The sequence below is a fragment of the Macaca mulatta genome, chromosome 11 (genome assembly GCF_049350105.2).
Source record: "Macaca mulatta isolate MMU2019108-1 chromosome 11, T2T-MMU8v2.0, whole genome shotgun sequence".
In the NCBI taxonomy this organism is placed as follows: domain Eukaryota; kingdom Metazoa; phylum Chordata; class Mammalia; order Primates; family Cercopithecidae; genus Macaca; species Macaca mulatta.
The window spans coordinates 116,196,570-116,221,737 of NC_133416.1; the positions used below are offsets into that span (position 1 = coordinate 116,196,570).

The 25,168-nt window shown below is 42.3% G+C and overlaps 1 protein-coding gene across 6 annotated transcripts in view; it reads left to right on the plus strand.

The window, feature by feature from the left end:
* The window catches only part of USP30 (ubiquitin specific peptidase 30), a 34,640-nt gene extending 9,568 nt beyond the window's left edge, over window positions 1-25,072 (plus strand). For 3 of the 6 annotated variants that reach the window (XM_015152698.3, XM_077952677.1, XM_077952676.1), the window contains 10 exons: window positions 3,919-4,022; window positions 8,297-8,395; window positions 8,990-9,032; window positions 10,426-10,520; window positions 17,780-17,839; window positions 18,359-18,445; window positions 19,088-19,168; window positions 19,268-19,487; window positions 21,988-22,108; window positions 22,715-25,072. In XM_015152698.3, the coding sequence (XP_015008184.1) occupies window positions 3,919-4,022; window positions 8,297-8,395; window positions 8,990-9,032; window positions 10,426-10,520; window positions 17,780-17,839; window positions 18,359-18,445; window positions 19,088-19,168; window positions 19,268-19,487; window positions 21,988-22,108; window positions 22,715-22,979 (1,175 nt within the window). In that variant the 3' untranslated portion in view covers window positions 22,980-25,072. 6 annotated transcript variants of the gene reach the window in all.
* Window positions 25,073-25,168: the final 96 nt, after the last annotated feature.

Below are 25,168 nucleotides of genomic sequence, written 5' to 3' on the forward strand. Positions count from 1 at the left end.
TTTTAGAATTTTACCAGCAATGTGCAAAAGTTCCAATTTCTCCTCACCAACACATACTATTTTCTATTTTCATTGATAGTAGCCATCCTAACGGTATGGTATCGTTTTAATTTGCATTTCCCTAATAGTAAGTTACATTGAGCATCTTTTCATTTGCTTATTGGCCATTTTGTCTGTCTTTTTTGGAGAAATGTCAGTTCAAGTTCTTTGCCCATTTTTGAACTGGATTGTTTGGGTTTGTTTGTTTTTTTTTTGTTTTTTATTTTTTGAGAAGTCGCTCTGTTGCCAGGCTGAATTGCAGTGGCGTGATCTCAGCTCACTGCAACCTCTGCCTCCCAGGTTCCAAGCGATTCTCCTGCCTCAGCCTCCCAAATAGCTGGGACTACAGGTGCACACCACCACGCCCAGCTAATTTTTGTATTTTTAGTAGAGACGGGGTTTTACCATGTTGGCCAGGATGGTCTCGATCTCTTGACCTCGTGATCTGCCCATATCAGGCTCCCAAAGTGCTGGGATTACAGGTGTGAGCCGCCATGCCTGGCCTTGTTTGTTTTATTGTTGTTGTTGTTGAGTTTTAGAAGTTCTGAGTTTATATATTCTGGGTATTAATGCTTTATCAGATGTGATTTGCAAACCTTGGTCATTTTTTTTTTTTCCTTCTTTGGTACAGAGTCTCGTTCTGTTGCCCAGACTGAAGTGCGGTGGTGCAATCTCGGCTCACTGCAACCTCTGCCTCCAGGGTTCAAGTGATCCTTCTGCCTCAGCCCCCCGAGTATTTGGGGCTACGGGTGTGCACCCATCATCCCTGGCTAATTTTTGGGTGTTTTTTGTTGTTGTTTTTAATAGAGTTGACGGTTCACCATGTTGGCCAGGCTGGTCTTGAACTGAACTGAAGTGATTAACCACCTCGGCCTCCCAAAGTGCTGGGATTACAGGCTCCACTGTGCCTGGCCTCATTCACTTTTATAGCTGCATAGTTTCCATAATGTCAACACACCCCAGTTTGTTTGGCCATTTGTCTCCAGCTCCTTGTCATGATAAGCAGGCTATCATGTGAGCATCCTTATACATGTCCCTTTGTGAACCTAAGCATGCATTTCTGTAGGGAAAAAAATTGCTGGATTGAAAAAGTAAAATTGCTGGGTTGTACGATATGAAAATGATAGTAGATACTGCCAAATTGCCCTGTAGTATTTTAGACAAAACTGGGTTAAAAGAGGCATTAAAATTTTCCTTTGGGAGGTGGTGGGTTGGGGGAGCTAACAGAAGGGCTGCCTGAGGGGTATGGGAGAAAGGTGTGGTTCCTTTCCCAACCCTGCTCTCTTTGTCCTGGGAGGGAAAGGGCTAGCCCCAGGGTATATACACACTGATGCAGAAGCCTGGGCTTTATTATTATTTTTTTTTTAAGTGAAAGCAAGTTTATTAAGAAAGTAAAGGAATGAAAGAATGGCTACTCCATAGGCAGAGCAGCCCAGAAGTCTGGGCTTTAAAGGAATCTTTCAAGGCCGTTGATGGCAAATCAGAAAGAAGAAACAGGCTGACCTACTGTATGTTGGGAGTCACTGAACTTCCAGAAACTGCACTGAGAGGCAGGCTTCTACATTTTTTTCTCTCACACTCCAGCAGTACTGGTCTAGTGTAACATGCGATGGGAAGGAGGGTGGCCAAGATCAGGAGTCTGCACCTGATGGACCATGGGCCAAATCCAGCCCACCACCTGTTTTTGTCAATAAAGTTTTGTTGGAACACAGTCATGTCCATTTGTTTAGATATTGCCTATGTCAACCTAAAATAATCAAAGGGTTCGAGATCCAGCTACAAGGGTTTATTCAAACACAAAGTGTGAAGGTGGCTGTCTGGGGACACACAAATAACAGGAAATGGTGATCAGTGCTCCCAGTGTGGGGAAAAGCGGGGATCATTTATGTAGACAAAAACGGAAGTACTGAACAGAATTATAACATTTTCCATACAATGGCTAACATACAGATGTAAGATTTGATTGGCTACTATGGATTACACTCTTAGGGCGTTGCCTACCATTCCGTTGTAAAGAGGTAATAATCACAAGGGTCTCTATCTCCAGTGCCATTCAGCCTAGGTTTGAGTGAAGAACAGGGAGTCTGGTTAATTTGTAACATCTCAACACAAAGGTCAGGAAGCAGCGGCCATGTGCCAGAGAAGAAAAGCAGCTGTGTTACTTGACTGTTTCCAGCACTCTTCTCCTTGGCATAATACATTTAGAAGGTCCTGAAATGTTATTTTCTTTTTACATCTATGACTGCTTTTGTGCTGCAATGGCAGAGTTGAGTAGTTGCAACAGAGACCATGTGGTCCACAAAACCTAAAATGTGGTCAGGCACAGGAACTCACACCTGTAATCCCAGCATGTTGCGAGGCCAAGGTGGGCAGATCACTTCACCCCAGAAATTCAAGACCAGCCTGGGCAACATGGTGAAACTCTGTCAGTACAAAAAATACAAAAATTAGCTGAGCATGAAGGCATGTGCCTGTAGTCCCAGCTGTTCAGAAGGCTGAGTTGGGAGGATTGCTTGGGCCCAGGAGGTCAAGGCTGCAGTGAGCCGAGATCACACCACTGCACCCTAGCCTGACAGAATAAGACCCTGTCTCAAAAAAAAAAAAAAAAAAAAAAAGCAAGCCTAAGATGTTTATTTTCTGGCCTTTTACAGAAAAAGTGCCAATCCTTGGTCTAGAAGTAATTATAATATAAATTCATAAGCCCATCAAACTTCTATTTTATTAGGCCTGATTCCACCTGTGATTGAAAAGTAAACCACTCGGCCAGTGCCGTGGCTCACACCTGCAATCTCAGCACTTTGAGAGGCTGAGGTGGGCGATCATGAGGTTAGGAGTTCAAGACCAGCCTGGCCAACATGGTGGAACCCCATCTCTACTAAAAATACAAAAATTAGTTGAGTGTGGTAGCATGTGCCTGTAATCCCAGCTACTTGGGAGGCTGAGGCAGGAGAATCGCTTGAACCCAGGAGGCGGAGGTTGCAGTGAGCTGAGATCACACCGTTGCACTCCAGCCTGGGCTACAGAGTGAGACTCTGTTTCAAAAAAAAGTAAAAGTAAACCACTCAAAAGACGCTTTCAGGCTGCTGCATATAGCTTGATGCTTTGCCTTGAAAATCAGAAACTCAAATACAATCAAAGGCCTTGGGAAACAGCCCTGTGGAGAGGAGTGTGGCACCGAATATGGGGTTGGACTGGATGAATGTTGGTTGGGAACGGCCCTCCCAACCTGAGAGTTGTGAGTTAAAATCATTTTACTCAATAAGAACCTTGCAACAAATTTATATTGATGATAGTTTGAAGATAGAGGAATCAGTTACTTCATTTAAATGCTGCAGCCTCATGAAAAATTACATTCATTCAGTAAACTTAAGTGCCTAATAGAGTACTACGCATTGGGTAATGCTACGAAGAATGATGAAAAATACCTAATTCTAAGGTGAATCCTGCAGTCCTTAACTTTTTTTTCTTTTCTTTTTTTTTTTTTTTTTTTTTTTGAGACAGAGTCTCACTTTGTTGTCCAGGCTGGAGTGCAGTGGCACGATCTCTGCTCGCTGCAACCTCTGCCTCCCGGGTTCATGCCATTCTCCTGCCTCAGCCTCCTGAGTAGGTGGGACTATAAGCTCCCGCCACCACGCCCAGCTAATTTTTTTTTTTTTTAGTAGAGACGAGGTTTCACCATGTTAGCCAGGATGGTCTCGATCTCCTGACCTTGTGATCCGCCTGCCTTAGCCTCCCAAGGTGCTGGGAATACAGGCGTGAGCCACCGCGCCCGGCCTGTAGTCCTTAAATTTTTAATTAACTTTGATATGTTATACTGTGCAGGTTTTCTGGTTAGTTGTGATGCTGGTGAATTTAATGTCTTACCTTTTTTGTTTCCAGCCTTGTCCTGCCAAGAAGTTACTGATGATGAGGTCTTAGATGCAAGCTGCTTATTGGATGTCTTAAGAATGTACAGATGGCAGATCTCATCATTTGAAGAACAGGTGAGTACAACATTTGAACACGTTTAGCTTGGAGAATCCTTTCCCCTAGTGACTTGGGGTCTGACCTTGCAATTGCCTGGCCCCAGTGTACATTTCTGTGACATTTTAGACAGCTTTAGTGTTCTGGGACCAGAGTACCAACTTTGTTCCTGCTGTCATGATCAGAGGGGAGATACAGCTGTTTTTCACCCAGTAGATAGAAGGTTAGGGGGATGGGACATAAACACACAGTTGCCAAAGAGCAAAATCTTTTTAGTTCTTAAGTGACTTGGCACTCCAGTAAGTGATAGGGACACTTGGGTTCTTTAGAAAGAGGCAGGTGACTTTATCTTGGAGACTCAGAGGTTTAGGTAAGATTTTTCTGGACCACACCCTCAATTTAAAAAAAAATCAATCTTCAAAGCTTGGCTTAAAGTGGCCCGAAACCTCAAGCAGATGTCATATGCAATTCCAAGGCCTAATGCAGTCACTCCCACCTCCCTTTTCCACAACTACAGCTTTGCTGCCTTCTTTGGAACTTGGCCACCCTCCTCCCTGCCAGACCACTGTTACCAACAGCAAGTCTGAAGCAGAGGCCAAGAGAGTGAAGCTCTAGGGATGAAAAAATCTAGCCCCCAGTGGCATACAGCTGCATCCTCCACAGCCACACTTCCAAGATGGCCTTGTCCAGCTTCATGTAGGCGTTGTCTGCCGCCACTGTCCAGAGAAATGGGAGGCGGCATCATGGACCTCCCAAAACTGTGGGGCTGACATGAGGGGCATTGACGGACTTTTGAAAAGGGAGGTGGGGAGGCTGTGTAGCGCCCCTTATTTTTAAAGGTGTTTTCTTGTTTTTGCTTTATTCTGAAGCCACAGGTCACTTTTTAGACATGGTGCTGGTGGTATCTATACTTTCTTAAAATGTATCTCAGTTAATCCAATTGTATGTTGCAATGTTTTTCTATTTAGAAAATACTTCTAAAATCCTCCTCTGGTAACTGGAATTATTTATCTACATTTTACATTTCCCTAAACTGAGAGAATAACTTTGAGATTTAGTCACCAAGGACATCAGATAACTTTTTAAAAGTCCGACTTCTGGCCGGGCGCAGTGGCTCACGCCTGTAATCCCAGCACTTTGGGAGGCCGAGGCGGGCGGATCACAAGGTCAGGAGATCGAGACCACGGTGAAACCCCGTCTCTACTAAAAATACAAAAAATTAGCCAGGTGCGGTTGTGGGCGCCTGTAGTCCCAGCTACTCGGGAGGCTGAGGCAGGAGAATGGCGTGAACCCGGGAGGCGGAGCTTGCAGTGAGCCGAGATCGCGCCACTGCACTCCAGCCTGGGCGACAGAGCGAGACTCCGTCTCAAAAAAAAAAAAAATAATAAAAATAAATAAATAAATAAATAAAAGTCCGACTTCTCCATCAAGGACTCACTTAGGTCCCAGTCCCTCCTTGGAAGTATTTTCGACATCTTCAGCCCACATCTAGGGCCCATGCCATGCTGTAGTCTGCAGGAGAAAGAGGTGGGCGCATCTGTCCAGTGGCCTTTTCCTGTTTGAAGGTACCCAGAGCATCCAGCATGGGCCTTGCCCACATCTGTATTATCAGAGATCCACTCAATCAGGAGCAGACTTTCCCTGATTATCAACCCATTTTCTTTGTCTAAAGCTAGAGCTTCAGAGGATGCATTGGGCCAAAGGCTTGCTTTATGCAAATTACCTGATTTTATTATCACAATAACCATGTAAGGAGTTTACTGTTGTTCCCATTTTACAGATGGAAACACTGAGGCTCAGAGAAGTGGAATGATTTGCCCAGAATCATGCAGCTATTTAAGGGGCAGAGCCAAGATTTAAGACAGTGTGGTGCTCCAGTGCACATTCAAGCTCCCCCTCCTCTGCAGTGCTGTCCCTTTCCTCAAGGCCGAGTTGTTACATGGCTTACCCACGGGTTAAGTTATAGATCCACCTCCATCGTGTCTTGGATCTGCTTCAAGCCTGGACCCACTTGAGCCTCACAGGAAGCGCTGATTCTCCTCCAGGTCCCCTGCTTCCTGTTCATCTATACAGGGCTGCAGCTCTGGTGTGCTGCTGGCTAACAGCTAGGCTGCCACACCTGGTCCCTCAGGGGCCAGAGCCTTGCCTTATTTATCTTTGAATCTCTACTTGCACTCTACAGCTGCAGTTTTATAGCCCAGGAGGGAATTCATTTATATAGGCAACAGGTATTTATTGAATTCATGCCTGGGGTGGGGCCTGTCGAGGGCAATGGAGTTGTAGCTGCAGACATGACCTGCAGGAGTTTTCCTGCTCACTTAGAGCTGGTATTCCGGTGGGGGATGAGGATAGCAGGCAGTGGTCGGTGCAGACAGTAAGCAGGGAATTTCAGGATATGCTAACAAGAAACTAGCTGGTGTGACATGGCGTGGGTAGGGGTGGGCAGGGGAGGAGGAGCCAAGCGACAGGGGAAGATTGCTCCAGGTAGGGAGGCTCCGCTTGGGTGGTGAGGTTTCAGTCGAGACCAGAAGTATAAAAGAGAGTGAAGTGTGTGGACACCTGGGTGCAGAGCATTCTAGACAGATGAAGAAGCTAGGGTGTAAGTCTGGAGATAGTTATAAAGCTGCCACCTGTGGAGAATGGCAGGGAGGCCAGGGTGGGGAGGGCTGCGGAGGAGAGGGGCTGGCGGAAGTTGGCGGGGAGCAGATTGTGCAGGGACTGGGAGGATATGGGCAGTATCGGCTTCTATTGTGTGTGCAGCGGGGAGCCACTAGAGGGCTTTGAACTGGGGACTGGTTTGATCTGACTTGTTAAAAAAGGAAGACTGGAGGGGCAAGAATGCAAGCCGAGAGGAAACGTGGGAGGCCGCTGCAGTTATCCGGCCGAGATGGCGTGGCTCAGACTGGGGTTGAAGCAGGGGAGCTGAGAGTCCTTAGGAATTTAGGGCATATTTTGGAGGAGGGGCCTTTTTTCAGGACGGCTGCTGAATTGGCTGGGGGTGGGCTAGGGTTCAGAGGGGTAGAGGCAGCTTTGGATAGTTGGTTGGGGAGTATGCCCTGCGGAGGAGCTCTTTTGGCAGAGACCTGAAGGATAGGAGGTAGCTGTGCAAAGGTCTCAGCACAACCCGAAATGGGAATAAGCTGGATGTGTTCAAGGAACACAAAAGAGGCCAGGGGCCGGGACATTGTGAATGTTGGGGGCTTTGTAGGCGAGATAAGAATGGTAGGTTTTACTCTAGTAGAGGAAGCCATTGGAAAGCTAAAAGCAGAAGAGTAAAGCTGTCTGCCTTTTAAAGTATTGCTCTGGTGGCAGTGTGAGGGGACACCAAAGGAGAAGCAGAGGACCTGTGTTGTGACCCCGTTACTCCTGGAAGAGTGAGGGATGGCTTGGGTTTTTGGGGAGAGGGCCGTTTGAGTTGATGTTCAAGAGTAGTCCCATGCCATTGGATCCAGCAATCTCGCTGCTGGGTACAAACCAAAAGAATTCAAACAAAGCAGGAACTCAGTAAGATATTTGTGTATTCAGGTTAATAGCAGCATATTTGCAATAGCCAAGGGGTAGGAGCAACCCAAGCGTTTATCAGCTGATAAATAGGTAAACAAAACTTTCATACAATGGAATATTATTCAGCCTTAAAAAGGAAGGAAATTCTGCAATATGCTACAACATGGGTGAGGCTTGAAGACATTATGCCAAGGAAAATAAGCCAGTCACAAAGACCAACACTGTATGATTCCACTTGTGTGAGGTTCCCAGAGTAATCAGATTCCTAGAGACAGAAAGAATGATGGATGCCAGGGGTGGGGGAAGGGAAAATGGGGAATTAGTGTTTAACAGGTATGGAGTTTCAGCTGGGGAAAATGAAAAAGTTCTGAAGATGGATGGCGGTGATGATTGCACAACATGAATGTACTTAATGCCACAGAATCATTCATGTTAAGATGATAAATGTTATGATATGTGTATTTTACCACAATTAGCAAAAAGCCTAATCTTTTGAAGTCGGAGCAGAGGTCAAGGCTGTCTCAGTGAAACAGAACTATCTCAGAGACTGCTGGCGTGAAGGCAGCTGCCTGGCTTTCTCTCCTGCTCTCTGCTCCTGGACCTCTTGCTTGAGGGTCTTCACTCGTGACAGTGTCTAGGACATAACTGTTTTCTTTAATGAGCTGAGCCTTGAGAAGGTAGAAAGCAAATTCTTCCCACATTCACTGTAGGGCGTCTGCCCGAGGTGGGTAGTTCTGATCTTGCCCTTTCCTCATCCAGCCTCTCTAAAGAGTGCTTTGCCCTTTGACAGGATGCTCACGAATTATTCCATGTCATTACCTCGTCATTGGAAGATGAGCGAGACCGCCAGCCTCGGGTCACACATTTGTTTGATGTGCATTCCCTGGAGGTAAACGATTAATATTTCCAACACGTTCTGTGCAGCTTATGCATATTTGATAAGTATAGGAGAGGCAAGTGTAATCTTTGTACAACTTTAAACACAAAAGTAAGATTCAGTAAAAATCAGTGATAGGAATGAGGCCGGGGAGGGTCTTTACATGCTTTGCAGTTGGTGACTCTGATTAGGGATGTCAAGGCTCTTTCAAATGATTCATTGCTGCAATTTGTGTTGGCTTTGAGAAGAAAGAATGTGTTGTTTTTTCCTGTTTAATACAGGGGAACAGGGGCCATAGGAATACTAAGTGACCCCTCATTTCCCTGTAACAGTATAAATATCGGGGGGAGTTGATAAAAGTTAAACAGTAAGGATGAAAATATTCTGGAAAGAAGAAATATGTTTCTATTGCATTTGATGAAAGAATATGCATAGTATCCAGCCAGATAGGCTAATTGAGGCTACCTTTAGAAACCTGAGCTTTGTTAAAAGTTGATTTTTAGTGGTGTAATCAACATAGAAAGTTGTAAGGTTTAGGGGTGGGTTAAGGGTGGTAAAAGGGATTATAGCAGGGTTTTCAGTCTGTTTTTTTTTCCCCTACAGCAGCAGTCAGAAATAACTCCCAAACAAATTACCTGCCGCACAAGAGGTAGCCGTTTTCCATTGAAATATAACACATAAGATGTGGACTTTTAAGATATGATAATAATTTGCTTGTGTTAAAAATATTTTTTTCTGGTGACATACAGGCCAGCTTGAAGTGTGATGTGCTTGCAAAGGAAGTTGTATTTTGGAAATAGCTTTAAATAGATTCTCTTGGTGTTCCCTTGCACCCCAGCCCAGCTTACTTTTCTTGAAACTGGCTTATTTGTACTTCAAACAAGGGCTTTCTTTTTACCTTTTCAAATTCATCCTGGGAAGAATGTAATGAGCTGAATCTGTCGTGTCTTCAGCATTTCCAGTGCTGCCAAATTCTACTGCATGTTACCAAAGTCATCCTTAGGAGGAAATTGTTGTTTTCTAAGACTTAAGGCCAGGCGCGGTGGCTCACGCCTGTAATCCCAGCCTTTGGGAGGCCGAGGCGGGTGGATCACCTCAGATCAGGAGTTCAAGACCAGCCTGATCAACATGGAGAAACCTCGTCTCTACTAAAAATACAAAATTAGCCGGGCGTGGTGGCACATGCCTGTTATCCCAGCTACTCTGGAGGCTGAGGCAGGAGAATTGCTTGAACCCAGGAGGCGGAGGTTGCGGTGAGCTGAGATCGTGCCATTGCACTCCAGCCTGGGCAACAGAGCAAGACTTCGTCTCAAAAAAAAAAAAAAAAAAAAGACTTAAAAAATAAAATTAGCATATTAATTCCTTTGTGTAGTAATAGGAACAAGTATTTTTTGAGCCCATGCTGTTTGCCAGGCTTTGCATTATCTCATTTAAGCCTCATAACAACTCTACAAAGTTGATGGTACTGGAGTTAATGGGATAATAACTATCCCAATTTTCTGCACACTGAGGCTTGCAGAGATGAAAGGCATTCCCAGGTCAGGCAGCGAATAAGAAGCAGAGCCAGAGCTGATCCTTGGGCTGCCTGACTCCAGAGCCTGGGTTTCTCACTTACGTTCTTTCCATTGAACCCCATTCTAGCCAAAGAAAGGCCTAGTTATTCAGAACTTGCTTATTCTGATTATTTCAGAAGATTTTATCTCACTTTATGGAATGTTCACTGGTGGTATCCTTCTTTTGACATCTCAAACGTTTTAAGCATGTGTTTGTAAAAAGACGTTATTAAACACAAATTCCTTTTTAAAATGTGGCTCTACCCATTATACAGAAACCATATGTAAAGATAGATCTGTGTAAATTCTCCTATGAAGGAATGGGATGTCTTTTGGATGGAAGTCAATGAGGAAAGCTATTTCAATGTACTTTTCAAGAACATTTTTTCTCAAGAGGGAGTTTCTACGACATACTAGAAAGGAAGATGAATGTTGAGCTTGGTGCCAAAGGGCTAAAAGTGACATATCAAAAAACTTTTTGCATTCCAGGGTCACCTCACCCCACATCCAATCACTGGAAGTCTCAACATCCTTTTCATGGAAGACTCACTAGTAATATGGTCTGCAAACACTGTGAACACCAGGTAAATACCAACACTTGTTATTTCTGGATGAGGTTTTCCAAAAGTTAGTATTCTTAAAAGGACCTAGAGAGTGGGCTGGCATTGGTCACTGGTGTTAGAGACTACCTAGCCTCTGCACACTAGTGGACTGACTACCCCACTTCGGTCAGTGTCAGCATGTCATTTGATCCTCAGATGGCATCTTCTGCTCCAAGGACAACAGACCCACTGTGGATTGGCAGGATCTCGAGTCCAGTGGTTGGGTCTTTGCTCATGGTGGACACAGTAGATTCTAGGGCTGGTTTTTTCCCCTTTGCTTTTGAGGTTTTAAAATAATATTTTATTATGGAAAATTTCCAATATAATACAAAAATAGAGAATTGTACAACTGTCACCCCAATCCATTTTATTTTATTTTATTTTTTCACAGCCATTACTGACTCTGGGATCAGTCAACTTTATCACATTTTCATGGCCCCCTAAAAAAACTCCAGACTCATTAGCAGCCTCTCCCCATCCTTTCCATCCCCCTACCCCTTGTCAACCATGAATCTACCTCTGTCTCTATGGATTTGCATATTCCGGATACTTCATATAAATGGAATCATGTAATGTGTGGCTTTTTGTGTCTGGCTTCTTTCATTTAGCGTAATATTTCCACGTTTCTTCCATATTGTGGCATGAATCAGTACTTTGTTCCTTTTATTACCAAATAATATTGCATTACATGGATCTACAACATTTTTTTTCCATTCATCAGTTGATGGGCATTTGGATTGTTAACACTTTTTGGCTATTATGAATAATGTTGCTGTGAACATATACATACAAGTTTTTGTGTGGACATATATTTTCACTTCAATTGGGTAATTGCTAGCTTATATGGTAACTCTTTTGTTTAACCTTTTGAGGAACTGCCAGACTGTTTTCCAAAGTGACTATGCCATTTTACATTCCCACCAGCAGTGTACAAGGGGTTCCAATTCTCCACAGCCTCCCCCACATTTTGATGTCAGCCCACTCTCTAGGTCCTGTCTGACATTGTGGTTCTAGCCATCCTACTGAGTGCAAAGTAGTATCTAATTGTGGCTTTTCCCCCCAGCTTTATTGAAATCTAATCAGTAATAAAAATTGTATATATTTAGGGTATACAAAGTGATGATTTGATGTGTGTGTGTGTGCATGTGCACCTGTGCTTATATGTGGTGAGAACACTCTCAGTATATTTCAAGAATACAATACAGTATTATTAACTGTAGTCACCATGCTATACGTTAACTCTCCAGAACTTATTCATCTTATAACGGGAGGTTTACATCTTTGAGCAACATCTCCCCACCTCCCCAGCCCCGGCAGCCACCATGTACTCCGCTTCTGTGAGTTTGGCTTTTCTAGATTCCATGTAGGTATGAGATCAGGCAGTGTTTATCTATATCTGGCTTATTTCACATAGCAGATGGCCTCCAGTTTCATCTATGTTGTCACAGATGGTAGAACTTCCTTTTTGATGGCTGAATAATATTCCATTGTACATGTATACCACATTTTCTCATTCATCTGTCTAGACGTTCCATATCTTCGCTATTGTGAATAATGCTACAGTGAACATTGTTTTGCAGATATATCTTTGAGATCCTGATTTCATTTGCTCTGGATATATACCTAGGAGTGGTATTGCTAGTTCATATAGTAGTTCTATTCTTAACTTTTTGAGGAACCTCCATACTGTTTTCCATTTACATTCCCACCAACAGCGTACAAGCGTTGTCTTCTCTCCACACCCTCGGCAACACTTGTTACATGCTGTCTTTTTTTTTCAGATGGAGTCTCGCTCTGCCGCACCCAAGCTAGAGTGCAGTGGTGCCATCTTGGCTCACTGCAACCTCCGCCTCCTGGGTTCAAGCAATTCTCCCACCCCAGTCTCCTAAGTAGCTGGGATTACAGGCGCATGCCAACATGCCCAGCTAATCTTTTGTATTTTTAGTAGATATCGGGTTTCACCATATTGGCCAGGCTGGTCTTGAACTCCCAACCTCAGGTAATCCGCCTGTCTGGCCTCCAAAAGTACTGGGATTAAGGCATGAGCCACTGCACCTGACCACATGCTGTCTTTTTGGTAATAGCCATCCTAACAGGTGTGAGGTGATAGCTCTTTGTGGTTTTATTTGCATTTCCCTGGTGATTAGTGATATTGAGTGCCTTTTCATATACCTGCTGGCCATTTATATGTCTTTTTTTGGAAAGTGTCTATTCATGTCCTTTGTCCATTTTTTAATTATGTTACTTTGTTTTGTGTTGTTTTTTGCTGTTCGTTCATATGAGTTCCTTATAAACACTCTCTTAGTATATTTCAAGTATTCAGTTTTGGATATTAACCTCTTATCAGATATATGGTTTGCTAATATTTTCTTTTATTCCATATGTTGCCTTTTCATTTTGTTGATTTTTGATTGCTGTGTCATTGCAGTTCTGAGTGACATTACCTTGAAGACTAATATGTTGAATGGTCTTTTTAAAAATAAGGTTCGCATATTAAAAGATATGTAAGATATGTTAAGGAACTGTAATCTATAAGTTGACTATTCATCTCTTTTTTCCTTGCATTGTTTTGATACTATTGTAAATGGAATCAAAAAAATTTATTTTCAAATTGTTTGCCCCTAGTATATAGACATACAGCTGTTTATATTTTGACCTTCTATTTGAGATTTTTGTAAACATTCATTTATTCTAGAAGCTATAGAAGTTTTGTTATATGTTCCTTAGTATTCTCTGTGTATGTAAACAGTCATGTTGCTTATGAATGGAAATAGTTTTAGTTCTTCCTTTCCAATCCAGTATTTATTCCTTTTTTTTTTTTCTTTGCCTTATTATCCTGGCTAAGACTTCTGGTACAAAGTTAAATAAGAGTGATGATAGCAAACATCTTTGCTTTGTTTCAGATCTTCTGAAGCAAGTATTTGGTGTTTTATAATTAAGTATGATATTAGCTTTAGGTTTTAGTTTACCCCTTTATCATACTGAGAAACTTCCCTTCTGTTCCTAGTTTCCTGAGAATTTTTGCAATTAATAGTGATTGAATTTTGTCATTTTTTTCCTGCATCTATTGAGATTATCATATTTTATTTTATTATTTTATTCTGTTAACATGGTGAATTACAGTAATTCATTTTTCTAAGTTAAACCAGCCTTTCTGGGATAAACCGCACTTGATGGTGATGCTGTATTGTTTTTATATATTAGTGAATTTGATTTGCTAATATTTCCTAAAGGATATTAGTATCTATGTTTATGAGGAATATTGTTCTTACACTTTTCTTCTCTTGTGATGTCTTTGTCAGGCTTTGTTATAAGGATTATACTAGCCTCATAAAATAGGCTGGAAAATGTTCACTCCTCTGTTTACTGAAAGATTTTGTTTAATATTGGTATTATTTCTTGCTTGTTTGTTAAAATTTGTCTTTCTTTAGCTCTATTTCTGCTAATTTTTTAAAACTTTGTCATTGGATACAAGCGTATGTATTATGATGAGTTAACTCATCTTGTCATGATAAATTGTCCCTCTTCATTTCTGCTAAGACTCCTTGACTTGAAGTCTATTTGAGTGACTCATTTTTAATCTAGCTAATGTTTATTGGGTAATTTCTTTCTGTTATTTTCAGCCCTTTAAAGTGTGGCTTTGTGGACAGCATATAATGGGTCTTGCTTTTTTATCTAGCTTGACAGTCTTTTAGTTGGAATGCTTAGTTCATTTACATTCAGTTTAAGTATTGATGTGATTAGATTTCAGTCTGCCATTTTACCATTTATTTTCTGTTTGTCTTACATTTTTTCTTGTTCTTCTGTTCCCCCTTCACTGGCTTCTTTCAGGTTAATGGAATACTTTTTAGTATTCCGTTTTAATACCTTTGTTGGCCTTTTAGCTTTACTCTTGTGTGTTTGTGTATGGGGGGGTGTGTGTGTGTGAGATTACATTATGCAATTTTACCTTATCACATTCTGTTTAGAGTTAATATTATACTTTGTCATGTAAAATCCTGGAATATTACAAAAATATAGTTCTGTTACCCCAGCCTTTGTGCTATTATACATACATTATAAACCCCACAATACTGTGTCATAGTTTTTGCTTTAAAGAGTTATGTGTGTTTCATTTCATTTCCTTTGGATATATGCCCGGAAGTGGTATTGCTAGTTCATACAGTAGTTCTGTTCTTAACTTTTTGAAGAACCTCCTCCGTACGATTTTCCATAATAGCTGCACCAGCCAGGCGCTGTGGCTCACGTCTGTAATCCCAGCACTTTGGGAGGCTAAGGCGAGTGGATCACAAGGTCAGGAGTTCAAGACCAGCATGGCCAACATGGTGAAACCCCGTCTCTACTAAAATTACAAAACTTAGCCAGGCATGGTGGTGGGCGCCTGTAATACCAGCTACCCCAGAGGCTGAGACAGGAGAATGGCTTGAACCTAGGAGGCCAAGGTTGTATTGAGCCAAGATCGCTCCACTACACTTTAGTCCGGGCGACAGAGCGAGACTCAGTCTCAAAAAAAAAAAAAAAAAAAAAAAAAGGCTGCACCAATTTACGTTGCCACCAGTAGTGTGTAAGAGTCACCTTCGCTTCTATTAATTAATTAATATAAAAAATATATTTACCTTTTTTCTTGTTCTCAGTCTTTCATGTAGATGAAAATCCATTTTATGTTTTTTTCCCTTTTGGCCTAAAAACATCCTTTCAACATTTGTTATAGGGGTACTGGTGATGGATACACTTAGATTTCATGTATATGAAAATGTTTTTGTCTTACCTTCATTTTTGAAGAATAGTACTTGATGGATATAGAACTTTGGGTTGACAGTGTTGCCGTTGTTTTGCTTTGGTTTATTTTAAATTCATCATTTTAAGGACATTGTTCTATTGTCTTCTGGCCTCCATTTTTTCAGTTAGTGTCATTTATATCATTCTTCTCTATGTAAAGTGTCATTTTTTTCTTCTGCTTATACTGCTTACAAAATTTTCTCTTTATTTTTGTTCATGCTGTGTATAGATGTGGTTTTCTTAGTATTTATCTTGTTTGGGGTTGCTGAGTTTCTTAAATCTGTACTTTTTTTTTTTTAACTAAATTTGAAAATTCTTGGCCATTATTTTTTCAACAAAGATTTTATGCCCATTTTTACTTATTAGTTTACTTAATGTTGGCCCACAGGTCACTGAGGTCTTGTTCAATTTTCTTCAATCTTTCTTCTGTGTGTTCTTTAAATTAGATCATTGCTGTTATCTTCATGTTCACTGATTCTTTTCTCTCTTTTTTTCTTTTTTTCTTTTTTGAGACAGGGTCTTAGCTCTGTCATCCAGACTGAATTGCAATAATGTGATCATAGCTCACTGCAGCCTCAACCTCCCAGGCTCAAGTTATCCTCCCACCTTAGCCCCCTGAGCAGCTGGGACTACAGGTGTGCACCACCACACCCAGCTAATTTTTTTTATTTTTTGTAGAGACAGGGTCTCACTGTGTTGCTCAGGTTGGTCCCAAACTCCTGGGCTCAAGTGATCCTTCCACTTCAGCCTCCCAAAGTGTTGGGATTACAGGTGTGAGCCACCATACCTGGCCTGATTCTTTTTTCATCTCCAGTCTCTGTTTGCCTATGCAACAAATTTTTCATGGTAGTCACTGTTGTTTTTAGTTATAGAATTTCTATTGCCTTCTTTTTAATAGTTTCCATTGTTCTGAGATTCTCAATTTGTTCATTCACTGTCACTGTATATTTTCCTTTACATCCTTGAGCATATTTATGATGCATCTGTGAGGTCCTTGTGTGCTGACTTCTTTGTATTTTATGTTTAGTAATTTTTTATTGTGTACTTAACATCATAGTACAGACATAGAGAGTAGGGATTCTGTTACATTTCTATGAAGAAAAATTAATTTTCTTCTGGCCCGCAGTTAACCTGGCTGGGCTCAAACTCAACTCTGTCTCCCCTACATTGGGTGGCAAAACCTCTGCTCAGTTTTTTTAGCTTCCAGCTGCTACTTTTTGCCAGGCTCCCTGGAGTTTCCCCCGTGCACGTGTGGTTCAGGGATCAGCCCTGGAATTGAACAGAGTTTAGGTATAAACTTTGGGGCTCATCCCCTCTGTGTCTCCTTTCTTCCTGGCATTTACCCTGGTCTCTCCACCAGCCCTGATTCTTGAACTCTGTCATCTGACTACTCAATCCTGTAGGATGCTGCTTTTTGCCACCCAGCACCACATCAACCAGGAAAAAAAGCCACAAACACACAAATCTCGCCCACAGAGTTCTGTTTTTCCAAGAGTTGATTTCTTTTCCATTTCTGCCTGCTTTTGGTAGCTCTCTGTTCATTCAAACTGTTTTGTTTTGTTTTGTTCCAAACTTTACAATTGTTATCTCAAGGAGGGTTAATCTACCCAAGCGCCTCTGCCATCACTAAAAGCAGGCACTGTCTCACCCTACTTCGTCGTCTGCTTTTTTGCAATGAATAATCTAATGTGAACATCTTTCCACATGATCATACATTCTTCTACATTTTGTTTAACGTAGTGTTTCATTCTGTGGACATGCTATATAATTTATTAAACCATTCGCTAAAACTTTCAACTACAGTCATGTGCTGTATGATGATGTTTTGGTCAATGACAAACCACATATATGATGGTGGTCCCGTAAGATTATAATACTTTATTTGTACGGTACTTTTTCTATGTTTAGATGCACAAATCCTGCCCACTGTGTTATAGTTGCTTACAGCATTCAGTACGGTAACATGTTGTACAGGTTGGTAGCCTAGGAGCAGTAGCTAGACCCTATGGCCTAGGTGTGTAGTAGGATGCACCATCTAGGTTTTGTAAGTGCACTCTGTGTTGTTTACACAATGATGACATCACCTAAGGATGCATTTCTCAGACTGTATCCCCATTGTTAAGTAATGCTGACTGTATTCAAATTTTTGCTATTATAAATAATATTGATGAATATCCTTGCAGTTATGCCCATGGTTATTTCCTTAAAATAAAATCCCAAAATTATTTCTGGCTCAGGTATTTAATCTTTCAGTTGTTCCAAGCGATTCTTTAGTATTATTGTACCTCTTATGTGTACAAGGTTGTTTTAATAGAATTTGATTCTAACTAAGTACATTATATTTTACTATGTTAATGTTGGGCATCTCAATATTAAACTGTTTCATAGTCACATATCTTCCATCTTTAAAACTTTGAACTAAGCCTAAATTTTTTCTGGATTTTCTGCAATATTTGTTTCAGAGTCCTGTTCGATTTGATACCTTTGATAGCCTTTCACTAAGTATTCCAGCCGCCACATGGGTATGTACTGATTTATGGTTTATTTGGAGTCTGTTTCAGAGACATTTCAATCTGAAAGGGTTTTGAGGCATTTTATGTGGCTCAGGCACTATGTGTAATTCAGATACATGGTTGAACCCCATGTTAACTCAGATACATGGTTGGTTGAACCCCATGTTAACTTTAATATGTGGCATGATTATGGGAGGGAGGATAATGAATGGTTTTTCTTTTGCTCCAGAAATTTTGGCTTTTTGAATACACACACACAGACATTAACCTCAAATTCAAAGATACCTAAAACAGCATGGAAGTCCACAAGTTCGTGCAGTTACATCCTCATGCTCTAGAATCTGTCCATAATAGCAGTCTGGGGAGCTTTGAGTCCCATGTTTGTCCAGGAAACATCCAGTTGTGACTATAAAACTTTATTGCCTGCATACATCAAAATAAAGTTCTGGTCTTCACACTGCCATCTGCTAACAGTTTCAGTATAGCTGTCCTTTGAATTGTAGTAATTTTCTTCTTCTCATGCTGTAGGGTCACCCATTGACCCTGGACCACTGCCTTCACCACTTCATCTCATCAGAATCAGTGCGGGATGTTGTGTGTGACAACTGTACAAAGGTATGCATTGAACCCCAAAAGTCATTCCCAGCTGGTCTGTGTGTGCTGATGTAGCACCTCTCACACCACTGACCCTGAGCTCTTCTGACTGTACCCAGTGGGTCTTTTCAGCCACTTCTACTTCTCCCTAACTTGCTTTGGACATTGGCCGCTCATGGACCAAATCTCTTTCCCAGATGAGTTTTGTTTCATGCACAGTATTTAAAGAATTAACTGTCACGCTGAGATGAGAAATGCCCTCTCCAGTTTGCTGCAGTTGCTTCCAGTCCCATTTGTTTTGCATCCTTTCTTTTAACCTGTGCTACCTGCCTAACTCCCCTAAGTAACTGAGTTTTCCCCTCTGACTCAAGAGGAACTGTATGGAACAGAATTTTTGAAGACAGAAAACAATTAATAGATGACATGCCAGTGTCAGAGCATCAATGTTCGCTCTTCACGTTCTCTTCCCTCCACTGTTGCTGTTATTTAATGACTAAGAGAGATCAGGGGAAACAATTCACAAATAACTGGGCAGCTGAATTCATTTCAGCAGGTAGCAGTCAAGTGCCAACTGTGTGCCGCTATAACACCACTGTTGTCTGCAGCACTCCAAAGCTGTCCTATTTTAGGCATTTCTGCAGATAAATGTTTCTTTTATTTCAGATTGAAGCCAAGGGAACGTTGAATGGGGAAAAGGTGGAACATCAGAGGACCACTTTTGTTAAACAGTTAAAACTAGGGAAGGTGAGCCCACACCACACACCCTGTTGGTTTTGTTTTGAGGACTCCGTGTGTCCTGCCACTGAAACAACTCAGTTCTCCCGGTTTCTCTTCCACCCGCAGCTCCCTCAGTGTCTGTGCATCCACCTACAACGGCTGAGCTGGTCCAGTCACGGCACGCCTCTGAAGCGGCACGAGCACGTGCAGTTCAATGAGTTCCTGATGATGGACATTTACAAGTACCACCTCCTTGGACATAAACCTAGTCAACACAACCCTAAACTGAACAAGAACCCAGGGCCTACACTGGAGCTGCAGGATGGGCCGGGAGCCCCCACGCCAGGTGTGTGCACCTGATGCAGCAGGAATTTTCAGCACAGAGAAAAGCAGTTTGGCGTCACCACCTTCTGGGTCCCTTATAACATGAGCACAAGGCTTGTACAATGGTTGCTTAAACTCTTGAGAACAGCAGGATTGGGGGTGGAAGAGGGAAGATTTCTTAGAAGAGGTTAAAATTATGTAGCAGAGAGATGTATGGTTTTTGAAACCATATTACAGATGAAAAAGTACAGAGAGAAATGCTTAAAATTGCAGCCTTGTCTTCTGATCTTTCCACTAAATGATATAATCATTGGCTCACATCATTTCAGTGAATTTTTTTTTCTTTTTTTGGTCGTGTCATTTCCTGTCAGTACAGGAAATGTGGGGAGGACATGTCCTGGCTAAAGATCACCAAACCTCTTCTGGGGGCTGAAGTGACTTCTGTACTGAATTATGTATCTGATTCCATTACTGCCCTCAGCTGAGGTCTCAGTTAAGCCAGGTAGCTATTATCACCCCTGGTCTTACTGATGAGAACGTGGAGGCTCCATGGGGTTGAATGATTGGTCCAAGGGTAAACACCGCACAGGAGAACTGGCCCTAGAATGCCATGTTGGTCCATTTTCTTTTTCTTTTTTTTTTTTTTTTTTTGAGACGGAGTCTCGCTGTGTCACCCAGGCTGGAGTGCAGTGGCCCGATCTCGGCTCACTGCAAGCTCCGCCTCCCGGGTTTACGCCATTCTCCTGCCTCAGCCTCCGAGTAGCTGGGACTACAGGCGCCCACCACCACGCCCGGCTAGTTTTTTGTATTTTTAGTAGAGACGGGGTTTCACCATGTTAGCCAGGATGGTCTCGATCTCCTGACTTCGTGATCCACCCGCCTCGGCCTCCCAAAGTACTGGGATTACAGGCTTGAGCCATCGCGCCCGGCCTGTTGGTCCATTTTCTAAAGGTGTCTCTAGTGACACACTGAGCTCTTTAGAGTTAGACATGAGGAAAACCCACTCACTTGAAGGGCTCTCAGCCTGAACTCACCACCTGCCTGCCGCCCCCAGTTAGGTCAGGATCGTCTCACACCCCATACTTTCCTATTTAGGGTCCCTTAGTCCTTTTGTTCTTTTTGTGACCACAGTTGCATGGCCCGACACCTCATCATGTCAGGGAGATTGTGTTTTCCTCTTTCTCATCAAGTCACTAAATTAACATCGAAAAGAGATGAGGTAGGGGACAGACTCAGGTTCAGCCCTTAGCCCTGGTTTTAAATCAAAGACCTCTGCACCCCACCTTCCCCCTCTCCTGGGCTGGGGTGCAGGTTTACTAATGTTGAGAGCATGCTGGCTATGGTTAAAGATGCCAGCAGTAGGGCCAGTCGTGGTGGCTCACACCTGTAGTCCCAGCAGTTTGGGAGATTGAGGTGGAAGGATTGCTTGAACCCAGATGTTTGAGGCTGCAGTGAGCTCTGATCACGCCACTGTGCTCCAGCCTGGGCAACAGAGCAAGCTCCTGTCTTTAAAAAAAAAAAAAAAGTCGGCCGGGCGCGGTGGCTGAAGCCTGTAATCCCAGCACTTTGGGAGGCCGAGACGGGCGGATCACGAGGTCAAGAGATCGAGACCATCCTGGCTAACACGGTGAAACCCCATCTCTACTAAAAAATACAAAAAACTAGCCGGACGAGGTGGCGGGCGCCTGTAGTCCCAGCTACTCGGGAGGCTGAGGCCGGAGAATGGCGTGAACCCGGGAGGCGGAGCTTGCAGTGAGCCGAGATCGCGCCACTGCACTCCAGCCTGGGCGACAGAGCGAGACTCCGCCAAAAAAAAAAAAAAAAAGTCATCAGTAAACTACTTGGTATGTAACGGCCCCCAAAAATGACACTTGAAAGGAAAAGACATGTAAATATGGCCTTAATTATCTTATGTATACCCATAAACATGTATTAATGCTGTTACATGTTGGTATTCCTTAGAAGCTGACAGAATTAAAGAAAATAGAATGCTTAGATCAGTGGTTCTCAACTTGGAGGAGTTTTGCCGCCCGAGGGACATTGGGCAATGTCTGGTAACAGTTTTGGTTGTCACTGCTAGGGGAGGGGTGCTACTGGGTAAAGGCCAGGGATGCTGTTCAACATCCTCTGATGCCCAGGACAGGCCCCGCAACAAAGAATGATCCAGCCAAAACCGTCTGGTGCCATGTTGAGAAACTTTGGTTTAGGTCAAAAGCCAGTAAATTAGCTACTGATTAACTTTGATACATGCCATTAGCAAACAGGGCTAGGAGCTCAAAGATCCCAGGCTAGCCATAAAGCTGGAGCTAGATACACTTGTCCTATTTGGCATTAAGACAGATTATCCCTATTTTAGATTAAGGATAAAGGGCAGATTATTTTATGAATCTATATAATACCAAATGAAATATATTTTTTTCTTTGTAGCATTATGGGGAGTTAACTTTCAAGGTAATCAAAACCAGGCTTTGTTTACAGAGCCACTGCTTATTTTCTTTGACTCGGGCCTTTTTCTCTTGCAGTTCTGAATCAGCCAGGGGCCCCCAAAACACAGATTTTTATGAATGGCGCCTGCTCCCCATCTTTATTACCAACACTGTCCGCACCGATGCCCTTCCCTCTCCCGGTTGTTCCCGACTACAGGTGAGCTGCCCTTTACAGGCCCCATCTTAGAGCTACCACTACTCTTAGCTTCGAAAATTAGCTTTTCACAGAAATGAATTCAGGAATATGTAGAGGTTTATTTTTCATTTTAAGGGGAAATTTCATGATTGTACATTCTTACTTATTTTTGTTCAAAATGGAAATAACTTTTAAACTAAGAATTCTTAAAGTACATAAAATTTACATATGCATATGTATGTGTATATATATGTGTGTATGTATAAAATATAAAGAAAATATAAAATTTCTTGGGATACCACCTATAGATAGCCAATTAAACATTTAGGGTCCCGCAGTCTATAAAGTCATATGTGGGTATGTGAACACACATACATACAGTATACATAAACACATACACTCATTTGATACAAACATACACATATATACAATATACATATACTCATAGAATGTACATCTTGCCATGTCAGTAAATACAGATCTGTATCTTAATAGTTGTGTAGCATTCGGTGGTATGGACTTACTATTGTATTGATCCCCTATTTAACATTAGGATTCTTTCGTTTTTGCCTATAAAGTCTTTTTTGTTAAAATTGTAAACCCCTGACATGTGTTCCTATCGTTCAGCTCCTCCACATACCTCTTCCGGCTGATGGCAGTTGTCGTCCACCATGGAGACATGCACTCTGGACACTTTGTCACTTACCGACGGTCCCCACCTTCGGCCAGGAACCCTCTCTCAACCAGCAACCAGTGGCTGTGGGTCTCCGATGACACTGTCCGCAAGGCCAGCCTGCAGGAGGTCCTGTCCTCCAGCGCCTACCTGCTGTTCTATGAGCGCGTCCTTTCCAGGATGCAACACCAGAGCCAGGAGTACAAGTCTGAAGAATGACTTCGCCCTCCTGCAAGGCTAGAGCTGATGGCACTGTCTTCACACTGTCCGGGAAAAAAGTAAAACTGTACTGTTGTGTGTGCAAGCAGCCGCACTGGAGCCTTCCAGCTTTCCGGTGTGTTCTGAGAGCAGGCTCCACCTGGGAGCCAGCCCCAATTCATACCAAATCAGGCTCCCTGAACAGCTCTGTTCATGTGTGTAGAAGGTACTGTTGTTGTATTAAGAAAGCATTCATGATGTCTGGAGTGTCTTTTTACTCATCTGATACAGGTCATTAAAAGAATGCAGATTCTTGAAGCCACCGTTTTCATATTGTAATGTTAGGTGTTCTCAGAGGGGAAGCACCTTTGTGTAATCAGCGTTTCCACCCAGATCTTTTATTTTTAATAAGCAGGCCCATAAAAATTGTTGACAAGAATTAATGAAATTATTAAAGGCAACAATTTAGAAGAAAAAGTGCCTTTCACTTTTGATTGCTTTTGTAGCACATCCATTCTGAAATATTCCCTCCAGGCTACTCAAAAGGATAGCGAGAGAACAGGTGAAAGATGCCTAAAGAACACTTTCCTTTTTCTATGCCTTTTCTAATCTTCCAGTTCTTTCTATGGAGTAAAGGCTCATCTGCCAAATCTGCCCCCCTGGGGAAACTCTTTCACTACTTTGTCGGTTATAAGTGAAAAGCTTACTTGTTGCTTTTATCTTTTGTATATTGGACTGAGATGTAATTACACTGTATTATAAAACTCTGTGAATAGCCAGACCTGAGCTATATCTTTGCAACACCTGATTCCTCTGCTCTGTGGAAAACTCTTTCTTACACAAGGATCCACTGTAAATGGTTACTTTCATCTGTTTATTTATTGCCCGTACAGAGCTCTAAAGGTTTACAGGTAGGAACTTGGGGCTGTATAAAAAGACAATCCCTGCCCTGAGTTGACAGCGGGCTTAGGAAGGAAGGGCTGACCTTGGGGCTGCAGTCTCTCTGAACCTCAGTTTCCTCATTTGTGAAGGGTTAGATTTGATGACACCAAAGTTCAGCCCTTTTCATGAAAAGAAGAAAGCAGCTTTTGACTTTTTAAAAACATATAACTACAGGTGGCATCTAGTATTGTATGTTGCTCTAGGTTCATATTCTGAATTTATTCATTTCCAGTAGCCTAATACAAAAAGTATATATTGAGCACTTTCTTCCCTTTTTGGGTAAGTCTCTGAATGCAGCCCAGGGCCACAGGAATTTTGATGACACAGTAGTACCTGTTTTAAGCTAGATTTTTAATTAAAAAAAATAGATCCAAATTCAAACCAACTCATCAGAGGTAAGACTGAAATCAGACCTATCCAAAAGGTCATCTGAGGTTAGGCTAAGACCTGTGCTTCCTCTGCTGGGGGCGAGCTGGCGGACACACCAAACGGTGCCTTGGCAGCAGCTCACCGTGCAGGAAGCCCAGATGGTCACTCTTCTACTGGGCCCAGGCTGCACCCTGAGGACTCAGTAACTCTCACTGTCCACAGAATATACTGTACAGGCTCTCCAGGCTCTGGGCGTTGGGGTGCAAGGGGCAGCTTGAACTGTACGGTCCATCCTGCACTCACCCGATGCAGACCTTGGCTTGGATGTTGAAATGAACACACTTGTTTTACCCAAGTCTGGTAGAACAAATGCCCAAATCATGTGACCTTAAAGTGTACTGCAAAGCTGTAGCTTTAAGTAATTGCTGTTCTGCCACTGCGTACTTTTTGAAATCTACCATTAAAGAAAGATGGAGAAAAGCGGCTGAGCCTTGGAACGTACGGCTATAAGCAGATCTCTCTTTGGTGAGAGGCCAGGGTTTGAGCCAAGGCTATAAATGTGAACAATACCTGTGCAAAGCCTTTTAACCTCTTCATTTTGTAAATTATTATGCATTAAGCAGCAGCCCAATAATCTGATTTCTAGTTTTAAGTTATTTTCAAAGTAAGTAGCTTCTCTTGGGGAAGATCTAAGTTAAATTAGTGGTTTTGCCATAATAACTGCTGACTTATGTATTTGCTAAAGGTACTTTTGTATCTGCTGTGTATTATAGCAATAAAATCATCATTTTGTTAGGAAAACAGTCACCTGGTGTAATGCACTCATCTGTTACAAACATCGTCTTTCTGAATTCTGCACTGTTACATAACAAGTCCTGTGCTTTAAACCTTTCTGTGTT